This window comes from Chrysemys picta, chromosome 3 (assembly GCF_011386835.1).
Source record: "Chrysemys picta bellii isolate R12L10 chromosome 3, ASM1138683v2, whole genome shotgun sequence".
NCBI classification, from domain to species: Eukaryota; Metazoa; Chordata; order Testudines; family Emydidae; genus Chrysemys; species Chrysemys picta.
The window spans coordinates 116,808,442-116,831,239 of NC_088793.1; the positions used below are offsets into that span (position 1 = coordinate 116,808,442).

Below are 22,798 nucleotides of genomic sequence, written 5' to 3' on the forward strand. Positions count from 1 at the left end.
GGTTTGATGGCCATTCTAAAAATAGATTGATTTTTTTTTTAAATTGTTGGCAAATTGACAAGTCAAAAAATTGAATTGTTTTAGGGCAAACCAAAGGGTTTTTAGACAAAAGGGAAGTGTTTTGTCTGGAACCATGTTTGATTGGTGTTTAAAATATTATTAAATAAATTTGGAATTAAAAAATTCCCAGCAGCCATGAAGCACTGCTTGTGTGCACACAGGTCCTGTGGAGTATTCCCGTGAATGTTGTATTTGTTACCATGGATGCACCCACTGATTTTTCTCAAAAATATGTTTCACTGGAAGCATGGGGGAGGGAGGGAGGGAAGGTGAGTAGTTGAAGTTGAGTGGTTTTCTGGCAAAGCAAGTATACCCTAGAAAGGCCCACTGCTAGATAATGAGGATATACTGTATGTATTAGCAACATTCATCTCTTCTCATAGTGTATTACACAGCTCGTATGGGAGCAACAGCTACTACTGGAGACCCACCTTGTGTCATACTACCTAGTTATAATGGGACTGAGTTAAAGGTGGTTTGACAGTCTTACCTCCTTTTGACTGCAGGGAAGTTCGACAGTCTAAACACTTAAACTGCAGGGAAGTTTCACCCATTGACACTAGAGCTGATATGGCTCCAAATGTTCTTACTGTGTATTCGTTTGTGTATCAGAGCATTCACTTTATAGTAATTTCTTTTTTAAATGAAATTGCTCTTCACTGCAAGTCTGGGAAAAGAGGAGGATTAAGACAATAAGAATATTTTTGCACTGAAACATAGAAAACAAAAGAATTTTTTCCCCTGGCAGTTCTTTCTCTTTTACAGATGTATTGTAAGAAAGAGAGAACACATTATCAAATTGTTTTTATTTAGTGCAGGCTCCTGCCATGGCTCTTTCCATACATATATGTGCAATAAAAAAGAGGAAATAAAATCAGGAGATAAAAACAGTGGTAAAATAATTACATTATATAAACTCTGCAGCAATTACACATTCTAGCTAAAATAAATTCCTTACTCTCTGACTGCTAGATTCTTTGCAGTCAAAGCAAAAAATGTTGCCTCAACTGGCAGATAAAATGTCCTCTCTGAATGGAGATAAACTGCCATTCTTTGGGGGAGGACTAATACCAGTAAATTCGTAATAAATCATGGACAAAATGTGAGCTGTCCCTCCGTTGGGAGAAAGTGATGGGAGCCAGGGGGGAGAAGTGCCATTTAAAAAAAGCAACAAGTGAATTAATGGGTAGCTTGAGCCCAAGGCCCAACACATTAAAACAATTAATTAAAAAACTTAATGTCAGACACCCTCAGTGAGATGTGCAAGTGGGTGTCACATTATTCCCTACAAGAGCAGTGGCAGGTGGCTAAAATTAACTGGGACCAACAATTACCTCAGCTTTCATGCCCTTCTTTCCAGAAGCTGGGTCACTGCTGAAGCTGCTAATTGGCCCTGAATGCACAAGAAAGGGCAATGAACACAGAGGGTTCTCCAAAGGAATTTTTAGTCTTTTGAAGCTACTTCCTTCTCCTACCCTGCAGGTGTTCTGAACACAGGGTGGGGATTAGCGTTGCTCTCATCTTCTGGAGATGCTTCTCCTCCTCTCACTGCACCCACTAGTATGGGAGGAGAGTAGCTTGGAGGGCAGAGCCTTGGAGGAAGAAAGAAAATTTAGGGGAAGAGACACCTTGGGGAAGGGGAATAGAGTCTAGGGGGGGAAATGAGGTGAAGAAAGGATATTGTGGGGAGGGGAATCCACAGAATAAAAAAACAAAGAAATGGGAGGGAGGAGTTGGGTAGACAAAGGCTGGTCTAACCTAACCAGTTGACTTACACCAATATAGTAGCTATGCTCTGGTCCAGTACATTCTACATTCAGATCTACTGTATATCTTTTCAAATGCCTCTGCAGAAATTCCTTTGAGAAGCTGCACATCATCTAGCAGTTATGGGGGGAGAGAAGGGGGTTGTCTCCTGCAGTAATGCCAGAACTTGGATTATTTGCTGGCATTACTGCATTCCATGCTGACCACAGCAAGAACTATAACTGTTCAGTGTGATCTCAGTTCAGGTATGCCCTCCCCTCACTCTGCTGCACGCTATGCCTTGGCAACTCTTTCCTTTCTGTGATGTTCCATGGCTCATTGCTGAATTACAGAGCAGGTAGTGGAAAGCAAATAAGTTCCACATTTCCAAAGAAGCCATTTGGACTGTTTTATACATATTGTGCAGTTATCTAAGAATTAGTCCAGTTTTCCTGGCTTCCATACAGCATTTGACAGGTTTCAGAGTAGCAGCCGTGTTAGTCTGTATCCGCAAAAAGAAGAACAGGAGTACTTGTGGCACCTTAGAGACTAACAAATTTATTAGAGCATGTTAGTCTCTAAGGTGCCACAAGTACTCCTGTTCTTCTTCATACAGCATTTATCACTTTTGTAAGTATTAAGTAGAAACAAAGTATTGTCCCTGCATTTACAGGTGCCTCCTAGACTATGGCTAGCAAAAGTCCATGGACAACAAACAGAGGTCTTGTCAACTTGGTCTGGATCAAAAGGATTGCATGGTCCATGTTGTTAGCACAGGGGTTTGGCCCAACATCCTATTCAAAATGTGTCCTTCTCCTAACCGATGTGATCCAGAAAATTGCCTCCTTCCATCCCAGAAGTGGTTGTATATCTATTAAACTTTTGCAGAACGAACATTTAAGTCTCTCTTTTGAAATTTGTCCTGACCCACCACCGCACTGTTGTCCCAGCATGCCCCCTCGTGGCCAGATGTGGCATTGCAGCGGTGCTACCTCAGTTCCCACACTACTTTGGATTCCTCTGGAGGAGCTGCAGCCATGCCTAATGCCCACGCAAATAAATCTTACTCGCCAACTATATGTTGAATATCATGGCTTTATTGCAGATAATACTGTGCCATAGCATATAACTGCAGCTAGGATTGAGACAAAATGATATACCTGAGTTGAGTATATACTGTACTAGTGAACACAGGTCTTCTATTCTGGCAAGTGGTATAGATGCAAAGAAAGGGGAAAGAGCTATACCTATAATGCTGTGGTGTGGTAACCACTTGATTGTATACCTCAGAGATCATATGGTTCTACACACACACACAGGAAAGTAAGGAACACACAGTTTTGACTCCAGACATGCAAATTTTTTCTTCTATCATGGCACAAAGATGAAATACTTACGGGGATGCTCAGGTCAGTAATTACCAGCTCTAGGCACCAGCAAAGCAAGCACGTGCTTGAGGTGGCACAATTCCAGGGCAGCATTCCGGCCATTCTTTTTTTTGCTTGGGCAGTTGTGCTCTCGGAGCTTGGGGCGGGAAAAAACCTAGAGCCAGCCCTGAGGTCAGTACTAAATGCAAAGTGGACTTTGCTCTGAGAATTAAAAGCCCAGTAAGAATTGAAAGTATTTGGTACTCAAAGACTCACTAAGAACAGTGCAGAACTGGGCCCTGAGCCCACTGTAGGCCACAAGTATTGTGCTTATTGTATAGTTTGGCGACCTGTAGCACATATCCTCATGCCATCAGGTACAAAACTAAGCTGCTGGACAAGGCTGGCCTGGAGAAGTGTCTATTTCCTAATCCAGCTCTTTAACAGTATAACACAGAGCACTGCTGCTGCTACACCATTGTGCTGCAAGGTTTGCTGTACGTGTCAATATAAAAAGCATATCTCACTAACACTCATCTCATACCTCTGAACAGAATGATTCCTTGCAGTTCCTTTCAGTAAGGAAAGGAACAGCAACTTCAGTAAGTTGTACCACTTGTGTTAAAGTGCCATGAATTAACAATGGTAAAAGCCCCAAAAGAAAACATGTTCTTGCTAATTATTGCTTTATTTAGGGGAATACATTGTCTAGGCATGTATACAAGATTAATCAGAGCAGCCATGAAAATAAATGCTAATTGAAATTAGTTCAGCTTGGCATATTTCATGCATTTTAATCGTCTGAAGGAGGAGACCTCAACTACATAAACTAGTTTAATGCATGCATCCATCTGAATGTAATAAGTCTTCATTTGTTTTAACAAGTCATTTTTGCACAGAGGGTGTTAGTTTGGGGAGATAATTTAATGTCCCCAAGCACAGCAGAGAGAGATTTGTAGGAATTATGTCTGTTATTTGTATACAGGTCTTTCCTGCACATTTCCTAATAGCTGGTTTGTCTGTGCTCTTGTTTCAGTGAGCACAACAGCAGCCTAACTGTTTCATAAGAGCCTTCTTCCTGCAAAGAAACTCCCAAAATGACATCACAGCCAATTTCTCATTTATTTTCCACTTCCTGTGCTCTCACCAGACCAGATCTTGGCCCCTGCTCTGTACCAATCTAGTGGCCCTAAGGCCAGAAAGTTGCTCTAATAGGACAGTTGAGGATTCCTCTAGCTTGGAGTTCCACCCCCCTCTGATGTGACAAGCACACCCAGGGAATATTGGGAACAAAGTTGGGTGGGGCAGGAGCAGTATTCAAAACGCATGTGTCAAGCCTGGAAAAGTCATATGATCATGATATTTAAGCTACTTTTTAGTTGCCTTCTGGCTTTAAGTTTTGAATCTTTCTAGGGTTTATATTTTCAAGCATTTCTCTGCAACCCTGAGGATGAGAAACCTAATGTGTATTTTAATGAAAGCTGCAATTCTCACACTGCTGTGTCTTGCCTCCATTTGTGTTGAGATGATATCTAGGGCAGCTTAGGCTCTGGCCCATTTTTGGACAGATATAAACAACTAAACAAGATGCAAGGCATTGGATAAGCAAACCTGTTACAAATAAGAAACTTAAACACCTGCAACCCATAGTTTCAATTTAAAAAAATGAATGCATTTCTGTCCTATAGAAATTTGGATCCATTTCCTAAGGGTACCCAGGAGAATAGTAGTTTGGTTCCCATTTTTCATTGAAAAAGGAGACAACATTGCTGGTAGAACAAAGTTTTTACATAAGCAGTAAGAGAAAGAGTGTCAGCTATGCAGGAGAAGGGAATGCAACTTAAAGCATGACAAATAGAGTTGAAGGCCTACTGTGAAGATAAAAGTGGTTTAAAATAATAGTCATGCATTAAATTGCCAAGGAAGATTGACAAACGATGACTCACGTCTCATCAATATTACAACAAGTTTTAAAATTTGTGTTTATTTTGTTCCAAAATACCAATGTATTCCCATTGTTGTTGCACTGAGACCACATGGGCCATGCCATCTGCTTTAGTCAAATAATTTACAGTTGTCTGGACTTTTATGCATGGTGAGCTGGGATGTCTGTGTCCGTTAATATTCTTCTCCTGCAGCATGGCAGTTATCCAGCAAAGCACATGCTTAACTTAAGTACAGGAAGTCCCATGGAAGTCATTGGAGCAGCTGACGTGCTCAAAGCTAAACAAGTATTTTAAACACCCTGCTGGACTGAAGCCTAAATGAGGGCAGAATTTACCTTGCAGCCCCTTTAGAAAGGTACACCACCTTTTCTTGTGCTCAGTCTGGCCACAATGCTCTCAACATTAAATAAAGATGAGATTTTTTTTTAAATAAAAGTCTTATTAATGGATGCTGATATTGTAATTTGCACGTGGTCTATTTGATTGGTAAGTATTAAAACCAGCACTGGGATAAAATATTCACAACCTCAAATTTTTTGAAGTATTGCAATTCTGTGAAAATATAAGTAATGTTTTGCAAAGTCAAATCCTGCCCTTGCTTACAAACAGGCCTATTGCAATATAAACTCCTCAGCATTTTCAGAATTTCAGTTGTTGAAATTCAATATGCCAAATGTTGACATTCAAATTTTCACAGGTTTGATGCAAAGCTTTTAAAAAAAAAAATGCAAAAGCTAATAAAAAGGTAGTTTTCAGGCTTCAAAGTTGCCTTAAATAAAATTCCAACTTTTTAAATTCTTAATAATTTACACCCCCTATCATATTACTTTACAAATGTTACTACATATATTTTAACTTATGTAGATGTCCTACAATTACACACACACACACTTACTTCAAGGTACTGTAACTCATCATAGCTGCCCATAGGGCTGGATAACAGAAGAGTCTATGCACAATACTCACACAAGCAGGTTGATACCTAAACAGAAAACATACATAATAGCTATGATGTCTTTGGAGATCTATATTTTAGGGAATGATTGTTATATTTGTATGATGTTAAAAGTCTTTTAAACCAGTTACTTCAGTAATCTGTTTGCACACCGACATGATGCTGGACGTATGAATAATCCCCTTATTTGGACAAATAATCACTTTTAATGTAGTGCATCTTTTAGAAAAAAGCCATTTATATAATCCAAGGGTCGGCAACCTTCAGCACGCGGCCCATCAGGGTAATCTGCTGGTGGGCCGCAAGACATTTTGTTTACATTGACCATCCACAGGCACGGCCCCCCGCAGCTCCCAGTGGCCATGGTTCGCAAGGGTATTGCCCTGATGGGCTATGTGCTGAAGGTTGCTGACCCCCGATATAGTCTTTAAAATGTACAATAGAGACAGATATTTAAGACCTGATCAGGCCCTTGAGAGCCAAATATTTTCAGTAACCATGAAGGCTCTGCTTCCTTTATATTTAAGAACAGATCAGTTAGATATTTGAAGATTACATAGTGCATCATGCAAGATCCTCCATCAATGGTTTATATAGTCCATGAAATGAAATAATTCACAGTCTATGAACTTTTAAGGCCCTACTGACAATGAATAATGCAAAGACAACAAAAATGAAAGTATCTGAGCCTGGTCTGCCCTAGGAAATTAGATCGGTATAACTACATTGCTCAGGGGTGTGAAAAATCTCATTGACCCATCTTCCACCGCTCAGGGAGATGGATTACCTACACTGATAGGAGAATCCATCCCGTTGGCACAAGTAGTTTCTTCACTGAAGCACTACAGCAGTAGCATTTAAAGTGTAGAAAAGCCCTTTTATGTGGGATGGCATGTTGTTGTCCCAGCATGCCCCCTCGTGGCCAGATATGGCATTGCAGCAGTGCTACCTCAGTTCCCACCCCCCATCCTTTGGGGTACCTTGGCCCTCAGCCAAACCTCTTTGTAGAGCCCCACCCCTGTCAGGGATGCAGCTTCCTTTACCAAAGTCCAACAGAAAATAAATAGAAAACCAAACCTTCAGCTCAGTTGGGCTCAGCCAGCCACCTCTTCGTCACAAATAGCTTTCATCTGCTACAGTTTGTCCCTACCCCAAGCCTCAGGCTCCTGTTCCCTCAACAACCCCCCTGTTCAGGGGCTGGCACACTCTTCCCCTCACTCAGGGGGTCATGGAGACTACAGTTTCTCAAGACCCTTGTCACCCCTGGAGTAGCTCATCTGCTCTCCTTCCTCCATCTCAGCCTTCTTTCAGCCTGCTTGAGAGAGAGAGCACAAGCACGTACATACACAAGTGAGTACACGTGCACACTTCCCACCTCCATTCCTGTGGGTCTTCTTCCTTCAGCTGGGTTCACCCACCTCTTTATGGCAACAAGCTCTATTCCCCCCCAGCTGAGATTTATTTCCAGTTAGGCCTGGCCCACCCTCTGGTGCAAGCAGGCTGGCTAACTGGCTCTCAGGCAAATATTAACCCTTTCCTTCCAGCAAACCATCACCTACCAGCCATTTTTTTTTCTCCGTCCTTCCTAGCGGTTGTTTTGATAGCTCTGGCTTTTTCTGAATCTTTCCCACATGGAATCTCCCACAACAGCGTCAGTATCACTTAGGATCCCAGCAGCTTCTTTTAAGTACCTCTCCACAGGAAAGAAGTGTGGGTACTCTGAGAATCTCGCACAGAACCTACGTCTCTCTCTGATCACATTTATGTCTGTTGAGTAACATAAGTACTCACCATTCTGTCCTGGCAGAGTGGGGAGTGGAAGTAGAATGAGCAGCCTGGGTACTTTTTTGTTTCAGAATGCATTCTGTGCTTAGGTTTATAATTTAGATACATAATTATGTATCATAATTTCCCAAAAGAGCAATATGAGCTTCCTGTTTTAGTTTTGAACTCTTAGAAAACTATTAAAAAAACAAAAACATTAAATGTAGGTTGCTTATGACTGTAGATACACAGTGCTCTAAAATGAGAAAATTAGGAGATTAGTAGCTGCTGCCGATATTCTGCTAGATCAGAAGTTTTCAACGAAGTTCTTGAGACCATATTCAGGTTGTGCAAGTCTGCCGCCACTAGTTAATGGTGGCTGCCAATTCCTTACAACCAGCTGCTGTTCAGTAAAATTTCTAAACAGAGCAAGGCAAGAGAAAGAAACACAGAATATCTTCCTTTACACCTTTTTACGTCTTTCCCCAGAGGGCATCCTAAAAGAACTTTAGTAATTTGTTTTTTACAAATCAGTCCTTAAAATGTAAAGACATTTTCTGTTTGGTAAGGCACTTTACATGTTATTTTGTGGGACCACAAAGGAGTTTAATTTAAAAAAAAAATCATATGACCCACTGAGAACAGGACAAACAATGGGCTTGGCAACCTAGGAAGCAATCAGAATTCCAGAGCAGAATGGCCTGAAACTTACTTTGAGAGAGAAAGTTTCATTTTACCACTGCAAACCTTTTAGACTCAATGACCTCATGCAGTATCAAATGGCTTAGTGAATACTAAACTATAGGATGTTCACAAAGGTTAATGAAACAAAGGGGAAGTTAATGCACCACTCAGAGCAATATTAAGGGTCTATCTATACTACAAGCACTACAGGAGCACAGTTGTAGCACTGCAGCGATGCTGCTGGAGAGTTATAGCATAGACACTTGCTACAGCAAAGGAAGGGGTTTTACCATCCCTGTAAATCCACCCACTAGAGAGACTGGAGCTAGGTGGAAGATTCTTTCTGTCCATCGGCCTATCTGTGTCTATGGGATTAGGTTAGCCTACTTATGCCATATAGGGCACAACATTTATCACAGCCCTAAGCAACATAGCTAGGTCAACCTAAGTTTGAGGTGCAGACCAGGCCTAACTCAAATTAAAAAAAAAAAAGATACCAAAAAACCCTACCTGTTCAGCTGTGATTGAAAGGTACTTGGTAGATTTAAAACTAACTGATTGATTTTTAAAGCTGGTTATTAAGTGTACACTTCTAAAGAGTTAGTACTTATATTAACAGCAGCTCTCTTCTCATTCAATTTTTCCTAATGACGTAAGTCACTCAGACCAACATACCAGCTCAGGATATGAGATCGTCTTACATTTTCCACTGTTGTAACATAATTATAGCAAATGTGTTATTTAATATTGTAAGTTTTAAATATAACTTTCCTAAAATTACTAGCAAGCCAAAAACTCTTAAAATAAAATTGGATTTTTAGACATATTGGACATTTTTCTTTGTTTACTTCTTCACCAAGAATCTGGTCCATTGCAATGCCACAATATATATGATTTAGGTCTCCATTTTTATATACCACAATTCCAATACTTAGTAGATACAGCAGTTCTTTTCATCTAGTGTGGTGCCCAGTGAATACTACAAATATTTGTTGAATCAGTTTTTGTCTCAATTCTGCTTCAGCCATAATGGTTCTTCTGCAAATTTTCTCCTAGATTGCATTGTCACTTATTAGAGCAATGCTTCATTTTGTTTTACAAACATTCATGGAGGTGTGTAAAAATATTTCATTTGAAGCCTGTGCATTAGACAATTGCTTGATTAAATAAAATGAATTATAAAAAGTGTCTCTGAAAATCTCAAAGCCAATACTGTTGTTTCACAGATGCTTCCTACAGGTAAGTCACTGGTATTGATTTTATTTAATACTGATAGCTGTGTTCATTCACCCACTTTGCTGATTTTTCTAGGTACACCAAAATGAAGACTGCCACCAATATCTATATTTTCAACCTTGCCCTGGCAGATGCCCTAGCAACAAGTACTCTGCCATTCCAGAGTGTGAATTACTTGATGGGAACATGGCCATTTGGTACAATCCTTTGTAAGATCGTTATGTCCATAGACTACTACAATATGTTCACAAGTATCTTTACGCTCTGCACCATGAGTGTGGATCGCTACATAGCTGTTTGCCACCCAGTCAAGGCTCTTGATTTTCGCACTCCCAGAAATGCCAAAATTGTCAATGTCTGCAACTGGATTCTTTCTTCAACCATAGGTCTGCCAGTTATGTTCATGGCAACCACAAAATACAGGCACGGTGAGTCTGACTTTCATAACCGGGGTTGAGTTAAACTGAATGTTTAAATGCTCACTCTCTTTCTTAAGACCTAAGCACTGTCTCTCTTTATTTTAGAGGGTTGGGCCTCAATTCTGACCTTGCAGCTGTATAAATCAGGAGAAATCATTGGTATGAAATCAGTGGAAATGAAAGCAGCATCAGGCCCCTTCAACATGTTTAAAATAATACCTGTCACAAATTCAGTAATGTTATAGAAAGGCTTTCTATATGAAGTATAGTTGGTATTCTAGACCTATGATGATTGCCATATCGGGGGAAAACAAAATGAGATCTGTGGTTTGGCTGACAAAAGAGAGGGTATATGTAAGCAGCAGTGTATTCACTAAAGCTGATGCAGGAAATAAGATGGGAACTGTGAATTTGGGGGGAGGGGGGGTAATAGTTTCAAAATTCAAAATCTTTTCAATTTCAAATTGTATTTTCAACCAACACTATAGTTTGGTCAAAAAATGGTGTGGTGGGGAGGCAGGGGAATTTCTTGAAAATTCTCTAAATTTTTCCTGTTTATTTTTTGAATTTCAAATTTTTGATATTTTGTCACAATTCAGAAAAATGTTGGCCAGCTTTAGCATTCACTGTAACCTATCAACGTTGAGGCACTCCATTATAGTCAAGCAAGTCCTTTGGAGCCAGTGGGGTTCTGTAAGGACAATACTTGATTCTGTGGTATAAAGTCCTCCACATCTACTCTGCCCCTCCAAAAACCAAAAATCTATCTATACAAACTATACACCAAGTACTGCAGATGACCGCGTATGTAGATGAAGTCTGTCATGCCATAAGATGTCCACAAACTATAGTTGACAAGTAAGGAACATACTTTCAAGGGCTTTTGTTTCTTAAAATATGCTTCCAGTTTTCATGTAAGAAAAATTATTATTGACCTATTAAGAGCCTCATCCAAAGCCCAAGGAAATCAGTGGAAAGACTCTCATTGACCTAGGATCTGATCCTGAACCAACTGAAGCTAATAACAAAGTTCCCACTGATTTCAAATATGCAGGATAGAGCCTTAATGCACTGGATCAAGTCTTAACTATCAAAAAATGTGCAGGGCACCACTAGTACAAACAAAATCATTTATAGTCTAATCCTGCAAACAGATTTGCCCGTACTGACTATTTTGGAACTCCTCATGGGGTTCAGGAGTCCCATATAGCAGATCAAGTCTAAGTAAAAATATGACAAGGGGGGGAAAAACAGAGGAAGGATGATAGAAAGAATAGGATTATAGAGACAAGAGCATGAGTTACCTTAGTGATACTGCATACAATCTGAAGATCTGGTTTAAGAACATAAGAATGGCCCTACTGGGTCAGACAAATGTCCATCTAGCCCAGTATCCTGTCTTCCGACAGTGGCCAGTGACAGGTGCCCCAGAGGGAATGAAGAGAACAGGTAATCATTAAGTGATCCATCCCCTATCGCTCATTCCCAGCTTCTGGCAAACAGGGGCTAGGGACACCATTCCTGCCCATCCTGACTAATAGCCATTGATGGACCTATCCTCCATGAATTTATCTAGTTCTTTTTTGAACCCTGTTATGGTCTTGGCCTTCACAACATCCTCTGGCAAGGAGTTCCACAGGTTGACTGTGTGTTGTGTGAAGAAATGCTTCCTTTTATTTGTTTTAAACCTGCTGCCTATTAATTTCATTTGGTGACCCCTAGTTCTTGTGTTATGAGAAGTATAAACAACACTTCCTTATCTACTTTCTCTACACCAGTCATGATTTTATAGACCTCAATCATATCTCCCCTTAGCCGTCTCTTTTCCAAGCTGAAAAGTCCCAGTCTTATTAATCTCTCCTCATACGGAAACCGTAAGGTGTTATGTTAACTTGCATTATGGTAATAGCTGTGTGCACAACTTGTTTGTGTATATTATATATGGAAGGGGTTGTATGTCACTTCCTATCTTTAAATATTTGAGAACTTTCACTTAGATCACTAAAGAGCTTTGTTCTCGCTGTATGTATGCACACACACACACATATTAGATGCACAGAAATGCTGTAAATAAAGTTCTCCCATGACATATAAAGCACCTACAATGCAACCCAGTCTTTGCCTACTCTTCCTTTATAAGAATATTCAGTTTTTATTATAGAACCTATTTTTGTAACCAAGCACACCCACCTAGTGATTTACATTCACCATAATATAAAACATTATATTTCCCTCGTATGCCAGAATATAATAGCATATTAGCACTTCAGAATTTCTTTTTAACGAGCACATTAACAGGAAATATTATCCAGAACAACACCAGTGCCATGCAGAAAACTCATCTGCATAATAATTCTAGCAAATGCAGAAGTAGATCCAAAGCAAACAAAGGAAAGGAACATCACATTGGAACAAACGTAGCCACCATTATTGTCACAATTTAGAGTTAAACACATGAGTTGGCGTGGTTAAGATAATTTAAACACACATGTAGAAACACAGATTAAGAACTCCATGTGCAGCAATAACACAAATGAGAGAGAAATCTGAAAAATCCACAGGTGTGGAGAGACCCATTTTATGGTTTGAAAGCAGTGTGGAAAATCTTGCATTGCAACTGCTGTCTTTATATGGATAACAGAAGAAGAGCTGCCTAGCCGATACATTTCATGTCTGTTAAATACATTAAAATGCAAAGAAAACACTATCAAAAATATTTATGGGAACTCCTGAATTCTACCATTTTGGATTTCATATAAACACACAAAATCACCTTCACTCCCAACATTCAGTGGAGATATTTATCACATTTGATCTGATTGATGACATCTTACCTGATCATTTCAGCCAGTGAGTTATGTTTTTGCATGTGTATATTATTATCCATGTTTAATAAGACTGGTATAACCCCCTTCTCTCCAGTCTCCTGGGCTCTTGCCTCTGTACTCTAACAATCAGCAGCTAAATTAATCTTCCTTTCCCTCCCTCAGGCATCCATGCACTTCTTTAAGGCCTCAAACCTTCAAGGTGCTGACCTTTCTGACCCTGATTCAACACAGCTCTTACGCACAAATTTAAACGCTGTAGTAACTAGGGATGGACTTAAACACATGCTTCCTGTGAGCATGTAGGTGATTGTGACAGACTGCTGGGAGCTAGCAGCTGACCCAGCACTCTGATCACTTAGCATACTTTTACACAGGGGTAAAAAAAACAGTGCCTGGCCTGAGCCAACTGACTTGGGCTCGGGCTCTGGGCTGAAAAATTGCTGTCTAGATGCTCGGGCTCAGGCTGCAGGGTCCCAGAGCTCAGGCTCCAGCCCGAGCCCAGTGTCTCCACCGCAATTTTTCAGCTGTGAGACTGAGCCCTGTGAGCCTGAGTCAGTTGACCTGCGCCAGTCACAGTTTTTTTTATCCCTGCATAGACATACCCTTAGGGCTTCTGTGCGGAAAGTATTTAGTGCCCGACTGGGGGGCAGAAGACCATGGGCTGATGAGCTATGAGGCTAACTATCCCATCTGCTAAAAATATAGCTAAAAACCAAAAGAAGGAAGTGCAAAGGGAGGAGAGAGGGCTAGCAGGGCCCTAGGGGAGCCAGGTTGCTGGCTGGTGAGATTGCTTTGTCTTCTTCTCCTCACTGGAGACAGGGCTGAGGATTGAAGGACACTGTAGGTGGAAGTGCTGCACAGGAATGTTGATGATGGCTTGGTGGAGGAAACAAATGAAAACAGAGGTGTTGACAATAAAGAGGCGTCCAAGATGGTTTGCAAACCTGCCCTGTTACAGTGGTCCAATTGATTTCAGTGTGCGTAAGCATGTGTCTGTGTGTTTTGCTGGATCAGGTCAGCACCTTTCACGACTGAGCCCCAAATTCCTCCAAAGCCGTCTTGTCTCATTTTGCATAAAATTCAAACTTCTCCTGACTTTTGAGGTCCCCTGCCTGCAACTCATCTCCTGTCACTCCCTCTGCTTCACCCACTCATCTTGTTGCTCTCTTTGGTCTTCTCCTCCCATTCTTGCTTTTGTGTCTTTTTCATGCTGCCTTCTACAGCTGGAAAACCATCCTTCTTCCTCATTGTCCTTTTAACCCCCAAACCTTCAAAACAAAACACTGTTTAAACTGCCCTATTTCAACAGATTTCATGCTGAAATTGAAAATTGGCCAAAGTTTGTTTGTTTGTTTGTTTGTTTGTTTGCAAACCCTAAGTGAACTTTTTGACAAACAAAAACAAAGCAAGAATCCTTTGGTTTTGGCTTTCTAACAAAAACGTCACAAATCTCTAGCAATAACACTGCATTCTTCAGAAGATGTACAGGCCTGCGGTAAAGTATCTGCATGGCTGTAAACAAACATGCATCAGCCAATCAAAGCTGTTTTGTTTCAGTTACTCATGTTATAAAATTGCATCAAAGTGCTGTACAATGTTGTGGGGCAGGGGGATGGGGGGAGGAAGAGACTAAAGCAAAGCAAGTTAAACACTGAACTGTTCACTCTTCTCTGTAATTTTGTTTTACTTTAGGTTCCATTGACTGCACACTTACGTTCTCGCACCCAGCTTGGTACTGGGAGAATCTACTGAAAATCTGTGTATTCATCTTTGCCTTCATCATGCCAGTCCTGATCATTACCGTGTGCTATGGCTTGATGATTTTACGCCTGAAGAGTGTCCGCATGCTGTCTGGCTCCAAAGAGAAGGATAGGAACCTGAGGAGAATCACGAGAATGGTCCTTGTAGTGGTGGCGGTGTTCATTGTCTGCTGGACTCCCATCCACATTTATGTCATCATTAAAGCCTTGATCAATATTCCAGAAACTACGTTCCAAACAGTCTCCTGGCACTTCTGTATCGCTTTAGGATACACAAATAGCTGCCTTAATCCAGTCCTTTATGCATTTCTAGATGAAAACTTCAAAAGATGTTTCAGAGAATTCTGCATTCCCACTTCCTCCACTATTGAGCAACAAAACTCCACCCGCATCCGACAAAACACTCGTGATCATGCCTCCACTGCCAATACTGTGGATAGGACTAACCATCAGGTATGACTAGCAGTGGAGATGTCATCTCTGGATTCAGGCCTCCCTCCTGGAGATGACATGTGTTCTGAAGTTACAGTCTTTACTGATTTATAGCTATCAGGAGGTAGCTTGGTTTATCTTTACAGCTGGTGTACACGTACATACAACCCAATCCAGTGAGAAGCTAAGCGCTTGCAATACCCAATGAAGTTTGGAAGTAGGGGGCTCTCAAAAGTACCTTGCATGATCAGGCCTAGTGTGTGTGTGTGGCTGTGTGTGGCTATGCGCGCGCACACACACACACACACACACACACTACACCAGAGAAAGAAACCGAACGGTCTTACTTTACAGAATGTTTGCAACTTCTGAACATTTTGTGACTGACTGATGAAGGATCATAGACTTTTCTATTCACACCACTACTGCATGGTGGTAAGCCAAATAGATATCCCTATCTTCCCATTTTAAAGGTGACTGTCAAAGGCAGAAAATATATTTGCGCAATCTTTTTGCTTCTTTATGGTCTATGAAGAAGTTCTGAAAGGCCCTGTTTTTCCTGGAAGTCTATGCAAGCCTGGGCCCAGTCGTCACACAGTTTTTGTACCAGTACAACTATGTTGGTTGGAGGTGTAATATTTTTAACCAATATAGTTATACTAGTGCAACCCCCAGGGTGGGCACAGTTCTGCCAGTATAAAGAAGCTTAGTAACCCCTTCCCATAAAGAATAAGTTATTAGAATGCAAGCCAAGCTTATGACAGTATAACCGTGTCCAGACTTGTTGGGGGGAGGTGTCTGTGCCACTTCAGCTATACTGGTTTAATTAAAGCAGTACAACTTGTGTGTGAAGTCTGGCCTTAAAGAACTAGTAGGTTTATGGCATCACAGATACCAAGGAAATCAAACCTGATTTACTGAGAGGGGAAGAGATTTTTATTTCAAGCAGTTTAAAACACTGGGGTTTGTTTTGTCTTTTTTTTATTGACACCTATTTAATTCAATTGTCAAACTGCTGGATGAGAAGCTCTTCTGTTAGTGATTCAACACCCATGTCCCTTTAATTAGGTCTGAGAGCTTCTATTCCACATCTGAGTCTTCCTAGGGAAACATCAAGCTAAACAGGGAAAGAAAAACATTAAACGTTCCTGTGATCGAAGAAATGAAGCAGAAAAATAAACCTTTATCAAGATCTTCTGAGTCTTCTTTACAAGTCACATAAAAAAGAAAAAGGGCACAAAACCTGCTAGTGCTGAATAGATTCACAGCCCAACTTGCTGCAAACCTAAGTGTTTGTGTAGACTGGCCCTTAATCAGCAAAAGCACTCTGTTTCCAGTATCAGCTGCATCTACAGTACACTAGGAGGTTTGACAGAACAACTATCACTGTAGCTATACCAACAAACCTTTCTAGTGTAGACAAGGCGTTAGACTAATTCCTTAGACTGCTCAGCACAATTCATATCATTTTCAGTGGAACAGACAAAGGGCCCTAACAAAGTGCTGACTGAATGCTCTTAACTCCCACTAAATGAGAACTGAAGGCACTCAGAACCCCAGCAAGATTAAGCCCAAAGTGCTTGATACTAGAGCTGCTTGGGAATTTGACAAAGAATTGTGTGTCAGAAAGTGACAATTCATTGAATTGTTCTGAAAAGATGGCAGTATCTCACTTGCGTTCATTGAAGTAGGTGCTCTGATACTGTGATGATGACTTAATCAATTAGCTAGAAATGAATCTATCAAAATTAATTGGACTTTTCAAAATTCAGCAATCATCAACACAATTCATTAACAGCTGATCTTTGTTAAGATAATCAGCAGCTGGCAAAAAAGAACAATAAAAAGGTATTTTTCAGTAACAAGAGGATCATTAGCATCCCCGGTGCAGAAAAATATTCAAGCAGATTTTAACCTAGGAAACAGAATCGTTCAGATAGCGTTCACCTGACTGGGGTAAGAACTGGTTTTAAAATCTTTGGACCAGATTCTTAGCTAATATTAACCAGAATAGTCCCATCAAATTCAACAAAAAGCCAGTATGCCATTTACACCAGCTGAGGGTCTGATCTTTCCTTTATACTCCAAACCTATGTTGGGTCATTCATAGAAGAGTCCAAAGTACTTTAACATTGAGCAGTTTTATATAGGGACAGGGATTTCCTCAGGATCCCTTCATTCCTTCTTCATTTTTTATTCCTTCCTCACTTACACATCACTGTAAGTGCATTTATGCTTTTATATACAGCCCCACAGTCAAATAAAATCAAAGTGTGCCAAGCTTAGAGTGACCAGACAGCAAATGTGAAAAATCGGGACAGGTGGTGGGGGATAATAGGAGCCTATATAAGAAAAAGATCCCAAAATCGGGACTGACCCTATAAAAGCGGGACATCTGGTCACCCTAAACTTCCCTTAACCAAGGAGGTTTAAACAAGTACTCACTTCAGAACCCATCAGCTCCATCCCTTCAGTCATCCAGGGAGAGTCACCGAAGAGTGACACAAGTTGCTTCATCTCCCAGGAGCTGAGCATGCTACCCTTGCATTATGCCCAGTGTTAGCAAGGGAGAGTAGCCACTTTTTTCCCATTAAATTATTTTGCACCATCTCAGAAGTATGCTGTGGATCAAATTCTGCTGTGTATATCTTAAGGGAGAACTGAGCCTTATATTAATTATTAAAGAGTGGGTATAGCCACACTATAAATAATAGCATACTTCGATTACTGTAAAGCATTGTGGGTTTTTTCCTAATGGAATACTCCTAAATAACCTTGTGGGCAGAAAAGTGTCGTTTTGTGTATGTTTATTGCTAAATTCAGCAGATCTTTAGAACTGGCCCCTATTCTGTAGCTCGATAGCTGTTGAACATGGAGTGGCTCTAGAAACGAGCCCATTGCTTTTTCTGTAATATATGCGATTCTCAAATCTGTTTGGCTTGCTACTCATGAAGAAAATCAAGAATAAATGACACTAGGTGGTCTGGAACTAACTGATTATCTTATAAAAACGCATGCAATTGCTGAAGTTGTTTTTTAAAAGTATGAAATGAACTAAATGATCAGGAACATACATGTTCATTAGTATATGAAAAATGGAAAGCTTTATCTGATCTATAGATGGGCCTAAGCCACAACATTCATTTTTGGATGCACATTTCCCCAAAGCATAGGGATATTCAGATTTGAGGATTATAATCCATTTCTAACTAATAGCTGCTAGTGGAATTTCCACCGCAGAGTTGCAGACAGAGCTGAAATAAAGCTTGTGAAATTTTGACACTGCTAAACCTGAACTTGAGCTTGGATTTGACCTCAGATCATATCTTATTTTAAACCAGGAGTTAAAGAAAACACCTCCTTGCTGAAAGACAAGTAGGAGGCTCCTCTCCTGTGTTTCGTTTGGGTGAGCAGGGCTGCCCTGAAGCACCTCCTCTTCTGTGACTGGTGCAGGGAGAGCTTCTCCTTTCCTGTTTCAATCCGCTTTAGCCAGTGGTCTAAATCTGATCAGGAGCTCTACTTTTTGAGCAACAAACACTTCACTTGCAAGGTATTTTGCCTTGATTTCAACTTGCTGCAACACTGAAAAATACAGCCCATTGTCAGAGCATAGAAATGATCAATGGCTTTCAAGGAGAGAAAAACTGGCAGGTTTTGCTGTTGAAATTGTTAGTAGTGCACTTCTGCGCAGGTGCAGCACTGATGACAAAAAAATGTATCTATCTACCATATGTATATGCTATTGGGGGCTTTGTGGGCAGGGGATTTAGTTCCTGTCTTTTCAATCTCAAACTAAACTTTTAGACTATTACAGAGGAACTTTCTGCTAAGTTAAGAGTTTTAACTTTTTTAGTGACAATTGATTGTATTTGGCACAATAGGAAGCAAAAATCTTAGAAGATGTTCATGTATCACAGAGAACACTAACTTTTCAGCAATGGCTGCAAAAAGTGCATTGAAAGGACCAAAGTTGTTCTGTACTAATGAAATTCACATAGGATTCGCCGTATAGAAAGAAAACCGCCACCATTATGTGCTTGGCATGTAATGTATTCTAGTTTAAACATAGTGTATGTCATGGAGTAGACGTTTCTCTATTTTAATTCCTCTGTTGTAAACATATTGGGCCGGTTTCTCAGCTGGTGTGAATCAACATAACTCAGTGGAATTCAATGGCACTATTTGATTCACACCAGCTGAGGATCTAGCCCATTCAAATATGTGGGTAAAAAAATAAACACAATTGTTGCCACCTTATGTTACTGAGAACCAGCAAGAGGTTTTAAGTGGAAGAACTACGCTTCTTTTGAAATCAGAGTCAGATCAACTAGGAATGTGCATATTTCTCTTTAAAGATCTTTTCCGGTATAGTCCCGAAGCTAAAACCACTATTTTTGTGGTAGTTTCCTCTGCCTTCATGATGTAAACTGAAAGAAAATTCTTGCCTTCAGCTTTGCACAGTGAGATAGTAGGAGCAAATGCTGGGTAAATTCACCCAAAAAAACATTTGCAAGAAACACATGGGAGGGAAAGTCAATGAAGTACTCATGGTATTTACAATTTCTTTCCTTTCAGTTGGAACTTCTGGAAGCTGAAGCCACACCACTGCCATGAGAGGGTCTCCTGCTGCATAGCCCTCAAATCAATCACAACACCAGTGCCAAGGTGTGTTTGTGGGGAATGTGTAGGAGACACTTTTTCCCCCCTGGAGGAAAGTGCTTGCTTTAAGATACATCAAAGTGATTTGCCATTATGGCAACTCTGCATTGCAGTTACAGGAGCATGAAACCTAATAGCAGGCAGAGTCAGATGAAATGGAGGCTTACCATGCTCCAGTGTACAAAAATATACATAGTCATCCAGAATATATACATTTATCTAAAAGGGGGCTACTGGACATTACTGGGGTCAGATGGCCCAAGTTTTCCTCTGAATGGTTACAGTAGCATTAGGTTGGAAGCAAAAACTCAAGGGATGGGCAAATATAGGCTGCTTAATGGAGGTGATTTTCTAATAAACGGAAGCAGAATTGCATACAAAACACCTAGGGATATTTTGGAATAGTTTCAGCTAGAAATGTGCTTTATACTGGTGGTTTCTTGTATCGGTTACAATACATATGTTAGTGATGATTTTTCATATAAAAAAGTCAGCTACAGTAACAAAGGAGATCAAAGCTACCTGTGTGACACAGATAACTTTCTCAAAAAAAGTATGACCCTTTCTAGCATTTTAATGGAAAATGACTCACTTTTTTCAGTGCTCACGTCAAAAACCCAAACCTTAACCTCCTCTTCCACTTTTAATATACAAAAGTATTTTAATAATAAAAATAATGCATTCTCATTTGTTCAGGAAGAAGCAAGTGGGAATAACAGTTGGGAAGGTTTGATGGTCCTCTGGGTTGTTGTTGCTTGTAAAATAGATCAATAAAGGGACTGCAGCTTTTTCTGTAAATTCCATTGTGACTATATGTAGATTGTTAATCCTTTCAGCGCTAGCACAGTGTATTTATACATTCTCTTTGAACTAGTTTCTCCAGTTTCAACTGTGCAATCAGCAACATCTCAGACTCATCCAAATATTCATTTTTTGTATAGCACTCTGGGATTCTTCAGGATGAAAGGAGCTATATAAAATGTAAATCACTATTATTAAATCTGTGAAGAGCTTAAGCAAATACAGAACACACTTTAGGCCTTTTTAAAAAAGAAAAACAATAAAGTTACATTTTGAAAGTAAATTAATTTTTTAAAACCAAGCCCATAACATTTATGCTTTTCTAACCAATGTAATAAAATTGTAGTCTGTATTTCCATTTTCTATTGGCTGCTAAAGCACTTTAAAATGTACAAAAGAAACACTGTACAGAAGCAATTGCCATGTAACCTGCTCTCTGGTATCAAAGACAACTATCCATGTAGATAATTTGTGGTAATATGGTATTTTGTAGCCACTGTTTGGTATTTGCTGTATATAATTAAATGGTCAAGTTATCCATGAGACAAAAAGTACTTACATGAATTTACGTGCATTGTAAAATAAAACCTTATCTTTCTCTTGTAATTAAAGTGCATCTAAAATTCTAATATTTTAGTGTGAACATGTTTGTTTCTGTCATGAATAGTGTAATACAGATTGACAGCCAGCCCCCCATCTGGTATAAATCAGGGTAGCACTACTGAAGTCAATGAAGGTATATCGATTTCTCCCAGCTGAGTATGCATCTGCATCAGTAGAATACATAAAATGGAACCCATTTTTTTCTCTTTCTGTTGAAAGCTGCCTCATGCTGCCATAGGATTTAATCCAGGGAAGCCACCTCTTGCAGTAACACAAAACTATGAACCTCTCACGTGGGTCATCATTACAACACAGATTTCAAGAAGTAAGCCCTTGATCTGGTTGCAGTGATGGGTGAGCCTCTAGAGAGGAATGTGATGCACACTTTGCTAGTATATTGTATTGTTCCTTGGCTAACAGCAAGAAGTAGAAGCATCTCACACATTATCTGTACCAGGAAGGAAAACTGAATAATCCTCAGCCTGCTTGGTTACTGACCAACACTAACAATGTCACTATTCTGCTATAGTCCATTTAATGAGTTTAAGAAACTCCAAGTGAAATATAAAGAGCAACAACTTCTTAAAGCCCTTAGTGGTACGCCAGAAGAGCAATAAATTAAAAACAGAAGTCATGGCTTCCTGCACTCATTAGTTTTCCACTCAAAGTGCTTAATTATTTAAAACCCCAATTTCTTTTGGACTGGGAATGGAATAATGTTCACAAGTACAGTAATTTCACTCTTCATGGATAGTCAAATATTTTAAAAATGTGGCTTCCTACAGTTCAATAATTAACTTAAGTACATCCATCATTATTCAATGTGAATACCTATTAGCAGACATTGTAGTGAAGCATTAGAAACATTAGAAAAATGCATTTCCTTCATTTTTGGCAATGATTTAAAATAAGTCACAAATTACTATGTGACTTTTGGTTGTAATGCATTAATAAAAAATAGTTGTGCTTTTCATTCAAGCACAATGTACTGTATTCCAAATGGCATCCATTCAGCAAAAACATCTAAAGGCTTGTCTCAATGTCCAAGCTTTTAGCTTAGTTATGAAACAAGGTTAAGATCCAGTCTATACTACAAAACTTTAACGAGGTAATAAAATGGTTCGAGGACAAACATGGTGTAACCAAGTTCCTTGATATTGGTTTGTGGACAGGCCTTTTCGGATACAAATGTCACACTTCTGGCACCCTAGTATCATGTCACATGTCCTCGACACAGTTCAGTCGAGAATAGTAAAAATGAGTGCTTAAAGTTGGCTCCAAAATGAATATTTGGGAATGTAAATAAGTGACCTGATTTTCAGAAGTGACCCTTCTTAGAGTTACCTTGAAGGATCATGTCCTTAACTATCCAGCTGCCTTCGAAGAGAATCAATGTTCTTTGTACAACAATGGACATTTCTTATGTTTTGTTATAAAAACAAAACATATGGGCCAAAGTCTGCCTGGACTTGCACCACATGCAATCATGCTGAAATTAAGAGTGTTACACAGACTATTGTGTTAAGACAGAATATGAT

General features: G+C 39.8%; 1 protein-coding gene across 2 annotated transcripts in view; it reads left to right on the forward strand.

Moving 5' to 3' along the window:
• OPRM1 (opioid receptor mu 1) overlaps window positions 1-21,286 on the forward strand; it is a 35,919-nt gene extending 14,633 nt beyond the window's left edge. For both annotated transcript variants that reach the window (XM_005301428.4, XM_065588847.1), the window contains exons 2-4: window positions 9,834-10,186; window positions 14,698-15,218; window positions 19,773-21,286. In XM_005301428.4, coding sequence (XP_005301485.1) covers window positions 9,834-10,186; window positions 14,698-15,218; window positions 19,773-19,811 — 913 coding nt within the window. In that variant the 3' untranslated portion in view covers window positions 19,812-21,286. The remainder of the gene's footprint in view (window positions 1-9,833; window positions 10,187-14,697; window positions 15,219-19,772) is intronic.
• Window positions 21,287-22,798: the final 1,512 nt, after the last annotated feature.